Consider the following 11,748-nt stretch of genomic DNA (forward strand, 5'->3'; position numbering starts at 1 on the left):
TCCTGACCTCAAGTGATCCACCTGCCTCGGCCTCCTTTTAAAGTGCTGGGATTGGCTGGGCGCGGTGGCTCACGCCTGTAATCCCAGCACTTTGGGAGTCCCAGGTGGGAGGATCACGAGATCAGGAGTTCAAGACCAGCCTGGCCAAGATGGTGAAACCCCATCTCTACTAAAAATATAAAAAAAAAATTAGCCGGGCGTGGTGGCAGGCGCCTGTAATCCCAGCTACTCGGGAGGCTGAGGCAGGAGAATCGTTTGAACTCGGAGGGCGGAGGTTGCAGTAAGCCAAGATCTCGCCACTGCACTCCAGCCTGGGCGACAGAGTGAGACTCCGTCTCAAAATAAAAATAAAAATAAAGTGCCGGGATCATAGGTATGAGCCACCACACCCAGCCTATGTATTCCTTTTCTTAAAAGATAAAAATACGCTCCCCTAGAATCACTTGAACCTGGGAGGCAGAAGTTGCAGAGAGCTGAGATCACACCACTGCACTTCAGCCTGGGTAACAACAGCAAAACTCCGTCTCAAAAACAAACAAACAAAACAAAAAAAACCCACCAAAAACAGAAAAACTCCCCTCCCCATTCCTCTACCTTCTCTCATTATTCCTTTCCAAAACTGAAGTTTTGTATTACATGAAGATATAGTTAACCTTCTAATCCTTTTACACCCATGCCTCCCTAGTTTAATTTTTCCCCTTGTGGCTTAGGCACCTCACCTCCAGTTGACAGCAGAGTAAAACTACAACGTTACTACTATAATATATACTGGGATTTTAAAAAAAGTATCTTTATGTGATCAGAAGTCATAAAATTTTAAATTATGCACACAGAATTGTGCTTTTTAACTCTGAGTTTAAACTATCAAGGAAAATTTGTAAAAACCAACTGTCTTCAACAACAGCCTCTGTTCCCTATGCATACATGCATATCGGGCACTAAAACCAAGGCCTGTATGCTCTTTCTGATAATAATCACTGCCCCACTGATGGTAAACTGCTTTCCAGGCTCACAGCTTATCCACATTTTGCCAACAAATGGTACTGCCAGACATCCTGCAATCCTAATCTTTGGAGGTTTGGTAACCGCCATTTCACCTGCTACCTCTATCGTGCTATTTAAAAAACATTAGGTGCTTTTCTGTATACACTGTAAATTTTTGGAAAGTTTTACTTGAAACCTGGCATTGGCTGGGCTCGGTGGCTCACGCCTGTAATCCCAGCACTTTCGGAGGCTGAGATGGGCAGATCACCTGAGGTCAGGAGTTCGAGACCAGTCTGGCCAACATGGTGAAACCTGGTCTCTACTAAAAATACAAAAAACAGCCGGGCGTGGTGGCACGTGCCTGTAATTACAGCTCCTCGGGAGGCTGAGGCACGAGAATTGCTTGAACCCGGGAGGTGGAGGTTGCAGCGAGCCGAGATGTCACCACTGCACTCCAGCCTGGGCTACACAGAGAGATGCTACTTCAAAAAAAGAAAAAAAAAAACCTAATCATTAGCTGATAAAGATTTAATTTGCAGGACAAGTACCTGAGTATACCTGGCAACAGCTGCCCATATTAGGTGGGAAAACATTGAATTTTGAAAATATCTGTGTCTTATTATAGTTTAAGTTTTTCATTTTTTGTTTTTCTTCTGAGATGGAGTCTCTCTCTCTGTCTCCCAGGCTGGAGTGCAGTGGAGCAATCTCAGCTCACTGCAACCTCCACCTCCCAGGTTCAAGTGATTTTCCTACCTCAGCCTCCCAAGTAGCTGGGATTACAGGCATGCACCACCATGCCCAGCTAATTTTTGTATTTTCAGTAGAGACGGGTTTTGCCATGTTGGCCAGGCTGGTCTCGAACTCCTGACCTCAGGTGATCCACCCGCCTCGGCCTCCCACAGTGCTGGCATTACAGGCGTGAGCCACCACACCTGGCCTAGTTTAAAATCTTAAAGATATACTATATTCCCATTAAAATACATTTTAAAGGCTAGGATGACAAAACAAAAAAGCATGCCATAAAAATAAGACCCAAAGCATCTAATCCAGGATCAACCTCTAAATCTAAGGACAGCTTAGCCCAGCTATTTCAGGTACTGAGTAGATCTAAATGGGCACTGTGCTGTTAAGTGGCTGCCCAGCAGATGAAGGACATCACTAGCACTAACAAGACAACCAGAACCCCCATGCTATTTGATGGGGCAAATTTATAGGATTTTCGTCTTTGGCAAATCAAGCCTACATACAGAAGGGCCACCTCAAAGCACTTCTGTGTTCTTGATGAGGTGGTTTAAACAATAGAAAAGGAATGACAGGACTGGGCCCAGTGGCTCACACCTGTAATCCCAACACTTTGGGAGGCTGAGGTGGGCGGATCACCTGAGGGCAGGAGTTCGAGACCAGCCTGTCCAACATGGTGAAACCCCGTCTCTACTAAAAATACAAAAATTAGCCGGGCGTGGTGGTGTGAGCCTTTAATCCCAGCTACTCAGGAGGCTGAGGCAAGAGAATCACTTGAACCCAGGAGGTAGAGGCTGCAGTGAGCTGAGATCGCACCACTGCACTCCAGCCTGGGCAACAAGAGTGAAACTCCGTATCATAAATAAATAAATAAATAAATAAAAATGCTTTTTCACGCAGGGCGTGGTGGCTCACACCTGTATAATCCTAGCACTTTGGGAGGCCAAGGCAGGTGGATCACTTGAGGTCAGGAGTTCGAGACCAGCCTAGCCAACGTGGCAAAACCCCATCTCTACTAAAAATACAAAAATTAGCCAGGCATGGTGGCACATGCCTGTAATCCCAGCTACCGGGGAGGCTGAGGCACGCGAATCAAATTGCTTCAACCCGGGAGGCGGAGGTTGCAGTGAGCAGAGATTGCACCACTGCACTCCAGCCTGGGCGACAAAGTGAGGCTCCGTCTCAAAAAAATAAAATAAAAATAAAGAAATGCTTGTTCAGTATCACAGTATCATAAATTAGCAACAGTATTAAACTTGTTTGATGTTATAGTTTCCAATGGCTATTCAATAAACAACAGAAATGTGACAGATTTTTAGTGGGGACTCTGACTTCTTTTCAAAGGAAGTGCACTTCGTTTTCTGGAAAGACGCCAGCTTAACAACAGCAGCAACTAGTTACTTGGAGCAAGGCAGCACATATTCCACCGGACTAGGTGGGACCTCTGGGTGGCCTCATTTTAACCATACAATACAGCCATTTTACACTCAGCTCCTTTCATGTTCTTCCCTAACAGAAAGTAAAATATTTTAGGCTAGTGAGAGTGGATCAAAATCCAATTAGTTACTCTGAAAACATCCTTTTGGAAGCTGTCTTTTCTTTCTTGAGTCTCAAATTGCTGCCAAGACAGGAACGGAAACTTGTTAAATACAATGGCTTCAGGCGCCACCCTAATAAACTACCTACATCTTAATCAAGCAGGAGAGCTGTGCGGGCCACTGCAGATTTACTCCATCACAAGGTATAAGGCTGGTGCCCTAGTAGGAGAATCTGGCAGCCAGAGGGCACAGTGAAGGGTACAGAGGGAGATTCAACAAGACAGGGCCATCCATCTCACAGTGAGCCTCAACAGAGGCTGCTCCAGCATGCAACTCTCCTGGTTTGGAATACAAAGAAAAGTTTTAAAAGACCACCTCCCTGGCCGGGCGCAGTGGCCCACGCCTGCAATCCCAGCACTTTGGGAGGCCGAGGTGGGCAGAGGAGGTCAGGAGATTGAGACCATCCTGGCTAACACGGTTAAACTCCGTCTTTACTAAAAATATACAAAATTAGCTGGGCGTGGTGGCGGGCACCTGTAGTCCCACCTATTCGGGAGGCTGAGGCAGGAGAATGGCGTGAACCCGGGAGGCGGAGCTTGCAGTGAGCCGAGATGGCGCCACTGCACTCCAGCCTGGGAGACAGAGCAAGACTCCGTCTGAAAAAAAAACAAAAAACAAAAACCCACCTCACTAAAAACAGTAAGTCAAAATCACTGAGCAGAAATTCCTTTTTTTTTTTTTAAATGATCCTTCTTGGCTTAAATAACGTGTGAGACAAAAAAAAAAAAAAAAAAAAAAAATGGCCAACTTGTTTAAAATTCCCAAGAAAGACAAATTTATATAGAGTGGCTTAATTTAAGAATGCTTCCCCCTGGCCGGGCGTGGTGGCTCACGCCTGTAATCCCAGCACTTTCGGAGGCCGAGGTGGGCGGATCACGAGGTCAGGAGATGGAGACCATCCTGGCTAGCACAGTGAAATCCCATCTCTACTAAAAATACAAAAAATTAGCCGGGCGTGGTGGCGGGCGCCTGTAGTCTCAGCTACTGGGGAGGCTGAGACAGGAGAATGGCGTGAACCCGGGAGGCGGAGCTTGCAGTGAGCCGAGATCGCGCCACTGCACTTCAGCCTGGGCAACAGAGCGAGACTCTGTCTCAAAAAAAATAATAATAATAATAATAATGCTTCCCCCTTGTGTTACTCTGAAAGGAAGTCTCCGCCGGGCATGGTGGCTCACGCCTGTAATCCCAGCAATTTGGGAGGCCGAGGTGGGCCATCACTTGAGGTCAGGAGTGCCAGCCTGGCCAACATGGCAAAACTCCGCCTCTTAGCAAAAACACAAAAAAATTAGCTGGGCGTGGCCGGGCGCAGTGGCTCACGCTTGTAATCCCAGCACTTTGGGAGGCCGAGGCGGGCGGATCACGAGGTCAGGAGATCGAGACCATCCTGGCTAACACGGTGAAACCCCGTCTCTACTAAAAATACAAAAAGCTGGGCGCAGTGGCGGGCGCCTGTAGTCCCAGCTACTCGGGAGGCTGAGACAGGAGAATGGCGTGAACCCGGGAGGCGGAGCTTGCAGTGAGCCGAGATGGCGCCAGTGCACTCCAGCCTGGGCTACAGAGCGAAACTCCGTCTCAAAAAAAAAAAAAGAAAAAAAAAATTAGCCAGGCATGGTGGCGGGGCCTGTAATCCCAGCTACTCGGGAGGCTGAGGCAGGAGAATCGCCTGAACCCGGGAGGCGGAAGTTGCAGTGAGCCCAAAGATCGCACCACTGCACTCCAGCCTGGGCGACAGAGGAAGACTCCCTCTCAGAAAAAAAAAAAAAAAAAAGGAAGTCTCAATGGAGACATGGAGGGAAGGGCTGCAAGGGAATGAATGACAGGGAAGAGATGAATGAGAAACTCTTCCAATCTATGAAGACCCACCGAAGTTTTTGGTTAAAGTAACCTGGTGACTGCCCACAATACAAGTACAAAAAAAGCTCAGAGACGCTTTCATCAGTCATCTTCCAAGATAAGTTTCTCAACCATTGTTTGTTGTAAGGAACATATCCAGGTAGGAAACCAGGCTGCAACTACTCAAGCCAAGATGATCATCCCAGGATAAACTATTTTATGCAAAATATCCTACACTCAAAAATTCCTGTGCCAGGCCGATGAGGTCCTCAAATTAATACTCCAAATATCTGTAAGACTCCGAAAGGACCCCAAGCCACCGGCTGTGATAAAGGAAAAAAGAAAATTACTAATACTCAAAAACATTTTACCTTCTATTCTCGGCGGGAGGTGAGAAGGGGAGGTGGCGAGGGGTACCATCTCCCTTCCTAACCGCAGAACTCAACCTCCTAAAAATGCATTGTCTCCGCTGGAAAAAAGGTGCCTGACCATAGACCTAATGCAGCTTTCAAAACAAGGAACACCTTACAATTCTGCGGTCTCCGGCGTTGGAAGCGTCTACCAGCCGGCGAGAAGTGTCTCAACACACCTTCCAGACCTCATATTAGTTCGGGTCCCTGGCTTAGCCACCCCGCGTGTGGCCGCAAGCATCACCGTTCCCCAGCACCACCCAGGCCTTGCTGACGTCCAACGTCCGCAGACCTTTTTGCCCGTCCGGATGACCTCCCGCGCTGCCCTGAGGAACCTCGGGCACACCCGAGCATCAGCGATCCTACCACGGGCTCTGAGGCGCTGCGCTTCGGGAGAGGCCCCAGGAGAAGGGGGCGGGGGAGAGGGGGCCGCGCCACAGCGTCCAGGCTGGACCGCCGCCGAGCAACACTCACCGGCCACTGACTGTTCAGAATGGGGAAAAGCTGGGGACGCCGCGGGGAGGACGGGCGGCGGGGCACAGCCGCCCTCGGGGCTGCGGTCAGGACGTAGGGGTGAGGAAGGCCCGACCCCCTCCCTCGGCCCTGCCCACTAGTCCCCGACGCCGGGACTTCCTCCTCACGAGCGCCGGCGCCGTAGCCCGGGGAAGGCCGGTAACCGCCGCGGGAGGCTGGGGCCGCGCCCGGGGCGAAGGCCGAGGGGACCGCAGGCGGTGGGGCGCGCGCGACTGGGCCCGGGAACTCACCCGCCGGCGAAGAGGTGAAGCAGCGTGTTCTCCTTCTGCTGGCCGCCCGTCGCCATGGCCGCGCCGGCTCCGCGGCCCGTCGCCGCCCGGTGGCGAGAGCGCGTGGCGGCTCGAGGGATGCGCGAGGTCGCCGGGTCTTGTCTCCCCGCTGCCCTCAGGGGGCTGCCGGCAACGCCTCCATGCGCGCGCGGGCTCCAACGCCCGGCTCTGCTCGGCCCGCGCCTTCCGCGGCGTGGCCGCCGGCGCCTCACCGGCCTCTGCGGCGCGAGCCCGGCGGGGAGCTAGAGCCCGGCGCGCGGCCGTCACGTGGCGGGGGCCGGACCGTGACGTCACGGGCGCGCGAGTCTGGGGCGGGGCGTGACGGGGGTGTGGACCCAAATTTCGAGCGCCCATTGGTTAGGACGCGGATGTGGGCGGGGAGGTTGCGCAGTTCTGGGGCGGAGCCAGCCCCGAGCGAATGACTGGGGAGAGGGGCTGGCCTAGGCCGGAGCGTGGAGGCAGTGGAAACTGGCTGTGACTGACTGGTCCTCGCTCCTCAGAGAAGCCTCGCGAGGCCCTAGGCCTTGCCTTATTTTAAAAGTTTACTTTGTGATATTTACGTGTGCAAAAGATGTACAAATTACGTGTTACATCTCACACCTCTGTACTCACCACCCCGTTTAGGGAAACAAAAACATAATCTAAAAAACTATAATCTAAACAGCCTTAGATAATCAGTGAGGCCCTCACGGTGGCTCACGCCTGCAATCTCAACACTTTGGGAGGCCGAGGTGGGCGGGCGGATCGCCTGAAGCCAGGAGTTACAGACCAACCTGGCCAAGATGGCGAAACCGTGTCTCTACTAGAAATACAAAAGTTAGCTGGACGAGGCGGCGCACCCCTGTCATCCCAGCTACTTGGGTGGCTGAGGCTGGATAATCGCTTGAGCCCGGGAGGCGGGGGCTGCAGTGAGCCAAGATCTTGCCACTGCACTCCAGCCTGGACGACAAAGCGAGACTCTGTCTCAAATAATTAATAATCATTATCATTATGTGTATTTTTGATCTCCCTATAAGTAGTATTGTATGCTGCGTATATTTTGCAGTATGCTTTTTGCTTCTTTTCTGATCATCTCCAGCCCAGACCTAGATATCCAAACTGCTTCTCTCAGCCTATGTCACTGGGTCATTGTCATACTCAACCTGACATCTTCTAATCTCCACGTCTCCCCCAGACGGAGACTTTCCTGGCCGCCTTTGCAGCGCAGTCTGTCACATGACTATAGAACCAGGGCTTCTGCAGTTAGTTCGTTGATTTATTTAAGTTGTCCTTCCCATACAGGAATGTAAGCTTCAGGAGAGCAGGGACCTTATTTCTTTTGTTCACAGTTGTTCCTGACACAGTACCTGCCACCTAGTAATGCCCAAGGAGCTAATGAATAAAGGTCCCAAATTGAACATCACTCTTCCCCTCCCCCAAACCTGCTCTGCCTCTATTTCCTGTCCTGGCAGTGACACCACTGACTGCACAGGCACCAGTGCCAGAAGCTTTCCTGTTACCTTGGACTATGTCTCTCTGTCTGTCTCTCTCTCAGCAGACCACCATTCACCTGCAGAACGTACCAACCCTTTCTCTTCCGTCTCTCAGAGCTCCGGAAAGCTGTACCTTGACCAGAACAAGCAGTTAGATGTCCTGTGTGTAAACATAGAGAGCTTAAGTAGGAGGGAATTGTGTGGAAACATGGGAGCTAGCCAGCCAATCTGTATTTGATTGCTGGGACTCTTTAAATAAAAACAGCTCTTAGGAGCAGTCCTCCAAAATGCAAATACAGTGGTTACTATTAAAGCCATTGCTCCCAGGCCTAGGAGAAGGGGAAGCCATACTAGGGCATGAGATATCTGACAAAAAGAAGTAAAGAAAATCCAGCACAGTGGCCCACTCCTGTCATCCCAGCACTTTGGGAGGCTGAGAAGAGTGGATCACTTGAGTCTAGTAGCTCAAGACCAGCCTGGATAACGTGGCAAAACCCTGTCTCTACAAAAGAAAAAAAAAAGTAAAAATAAATAATTTTTTTATTTTTATTATATGTATTTTTTTATTTTTATTTATTTTTTTTGAGATGGAGTCTTGCTGTGTCACCCAGGCTGGAGTGCAGTGGCACGATCTCGTCTCACTGCAACTTCTGCCTCCCGGGTTCAAGCAATTCTCCTGCCTCAGCCTCCTGAGTAGCTGGGATTACAGGCATGCACCACCACACTGGGCTAATTTTTGTATTTTTAGTAGAGACAGGGTTTCACCATGTTGGTCAGGCTGGTCTCAAACTCCTGACCTCGTGATCCGCCCACCTCAGCCTCCCAGAGTGCTGGGGTTACAGGCGTGAGCCACCACACCTGGCCTATTATTTTAAGAGGAGGCCTCATTCTGTCACCCAGGCTGGAGTGCAGTGGCACCATCTTGGCTCACTGCATACTCCACCTCCCAGATTCAAGCGATTGTCCTGCCTCAGCCTCCTGAGTAGCTGGGATTACAGACGTATGCCACCATGCTTGGCTAATTTTTGTTGGTTTTTTCTTTTTCTGACACAGAGTTTCACTCTTGTCACCCAGGCTGGAGTGCAATGGCGCGTTCTCGGCTCACTGCGACCCCCACCTCTTGGGTTCAAGCGTTTCTCCTGCCTCAGCCTCCCGAGTAGCTGGGATTACAGGCGCCCGCAACCATGCCTGGTTAATTTTTGTATTTTTAGTAGAGACAGGGTTTCACCATGTTGGCCAGGCTGGGCTCGAACTCCTGACCTCAGGTGATCCACCCGCCTTGGCCTCCCAAAGTGCTGAGATTACAGGTGTGAGCCACCATGCCTGGCTTGAACCTGCTATTTTGCCTGACTAGGATGGCCCCCTTCCTAGACTTCTAGAGTTCCTCTGACATCAGCTCAGGCACTGGCCATGGCCATGTACTGGGTATACAACAGAGATTCCAATAGATAAAAACCTTTAATGAAACATTGGCAATCAAATCCAGCAATATAGAAAAAGGATAATACATCAGGACGAAATGAGAGATGCCCAGGAATTAGAGATTGGTTTAACATTCAAAAGATAAATCCATATAATTCAGCATATTAAGAGAATAACAGGGACACATGTTCCCAGGACCTCCTGGGGCTGTGTCAACAGCAAAAAAAAAAAAAAAAAAAAAAAGAAAGAAAAAAAAACAGTGAAAGAGAAAGAGAGAATAATGGAAAAAAACCTGATGACCATGTAAATTGATGCAGAAAAGCATTTGAAAAAACTGAACACCTATTCATGAAAAAAAGCTCTCAGCAAACAAGGAACAGGAGGGAATTCCTCTATCTGATATAAAGCGTCTACCCCAAACCTATAGCTAACATCACATACAACATTAAATAACTGACCACCTGCCCCTAAGATTGGCAATGAGCAAAGATATTTGCTGTTACCACTTACTCAATGTTGTGCTAGAGGCCCTAGTCAGTGCAGTAAGGCAACAAAAAGAAAAAAATGTGTAAAGATCATAAAGAAGTGAAACTGTCTTCAGTCATAGATGATGTAACTGTTTACTAGAAAATTCTAAGTAATCTATATAACAACTACTAGAACTAATTAGTGAATTTAGCAAGATCACAGGAAATAAGGTCAATATACAAAAAAAAAAAGGTTTTGCTAGCAGCAATTTTAATATAAAAAATTTTTAAATTATTTTTAGGCCAGGCGCGGTGGCTCACGCCTGTAATGCCAGCACTTTGAGAGGCCGAGGCAGGCAGATCACCTGAGGTCAGGAGTTTGAGACCAGCCTGGCCCATTCAAGCTGCTACTAAAAATACAAAAATTAACTTCGGCATGGTGGTGGGCGGCTGTAATCCCACCTGCTTGGGAGGCTGAGGCAGGAGAATGGCTTGAACCTGAGAGGCGGGAGTTGTGGTGAGCTGAGAACGTGCCATTGCACTCCAGCCTGGGTGACAAGAGTGAAACTCTGTGTCAAAAAATAAAAAAATTATTTTTACAGGCTGGGTGTGCTGGCTCACCTCTGTAATCTCATCACTTTGGGAGGCCCCGGTGGGAGGATCATTTCGGCTCTAGACTAACCTGGGCAACATAGCAAGACCCCATCTCTATTTTATTTTATTTATTTTTATTTATTTTTTTAGATGAAGTCTCACTCTGTCACCCAGGCTGGAGTGCAGTGGCATGATCTCAGCTCACTGCAACCTCTGCCTCCTGGGTTCAAGCAATTCTCCTGCCTCTGCCTCACAAGTAGCTGGATTACAGGCACGTGCCACCATGCCTGGCTAATTTTTCTGTATTTTTAGTAGAGACACGGTTTCACCATGTTGGCCAGGCTGGTCTTGAACTCTTGGCCTCAAGTGATCTGCCTGCTTCAGCCTCCCAAAGTGTTGAGATTACAGACGTGAGGCACCACACCCGGCACCCAACTCTATTTTAATATTAAAAATTTTTAAAATTATTTTTACATCCCTTCTCGGCCTTTTGGCTAAGATCAAGTGTAAAACGATTTTTACAGCCGGGTGTGATGGCACACACCTGTGGTCCTCGCTACTTGAGAGGCTGAGGCAGAAGGATGGCTTAAGCCCTGACGCTGGGCGTGGTGGTTCACGCCTATAATTCTAACACTTTGAGAGGCTGAAGATTGCTTGAACCTGGGATTTCGAAACCAGCCTGGCAACACAGATGGACCCTCACTCTATAAAAAATTGTAAAAATAAGCTGGGTATGGTAGTGTGTGCTTGTAATCCCAGCTACTCTGGAGGCTGAGGTGGGAGAATCTTTTGAGCCTGGGAGGTTGAGGCTGTTGTAAGCTGTGATCGCACCACTGCACTCCAGCCTGGGAGACAGAGAGTGACTCCATCTCAAAAAATAATAATAAAATAAATAATAAGAGCAAAGAAAGAAACCAGACATAAAAAGTATATGATTTCATTTACATGAAATTCTAAAAAAGGTAAAACTAATCTTTAGTGACTGAGAACAGATGAGTGGATGGATGCCGGGGGCCGGGGATAGGAGGGGACTGACTGCAAAGAGGCTGGAAAAAACTTCTTAGGGGTGACAAAAATGTTTCATACCCTGATCAGGGCATATACATACAATGAGAATCTTGGTTTTTGAGATGGAGTTTTGCTCTTGTTGCCCAGGCTGGAGTGCAATGGTGCCATCTCGGCTCACTGCAACCTCCGCCTCCCGTGTTCAAACAATTCTCCTGCCTCAGCCTCCTGAGTAGCTGGGATTACAGGTGTCCGCTACCATGCCCAGCTAATTTTTTGTATTTTTAGTAGAGATGGGGTTTCATCATTTTGGCCAGGCTGGTCTCGAGCTCATGACCTCAGGTGATCCACCGCCTCAGTCTCCCAAAGTGCTGGGATTGCAGGCTTGAGTCCCTGCACCCGGCCCATACAGTGAGAAT

At 49.0% G+C, this 11,748-nt stretch overlaps 1 protein-coding gene across 3 annotated transcripts in view; it reads right to left on the minus strand.

Moving 5' to 3' along the window:
* Positions 1-6,653, minus strand: part of SLC25A33 (solute carrier family 25 member 33) — a 43,280-nt gene extending 36,627 nt beyond the window's left edge. The window contains exon 1 of one of the 3 annotated variants that reach the window (XM_019013995.4): positions 6,331-6,653. In XM_019013995.4, coding sequence (XP_018869540.1) covers positions 6,331-6,386 — 56 coding nt within the window. In that variant the 5' untranslated portion in view covers positions 6,387-6,653. Of the gene's footprint in view, positions 1-6,040; positions 6,255-6,330 lie in introns of those variants that run through there. The other 2 variants (XM_055384024.2, XM_031006351.3) reach the window with 2 other exon arrangements.
* Between the last annotated feature and the right edge of the window lie 5,095 nt (positions 6,654-11,748).

Source organism: Gorilla gorilla, chromosome 1 (assembly GCF_029281585.2).
Source record: "Gorilla gorilla gorilla isolate KB3781 chromosome 1, NHGRI_mGorGor1-v2.1_pri, whole genome shotgun sequence".
Lineage (NCBI taxonomy): Eukaryota > Metazoa > Chordata > Mammalia > Primates > Hominidae > Gorilla > Gorilla gorilla.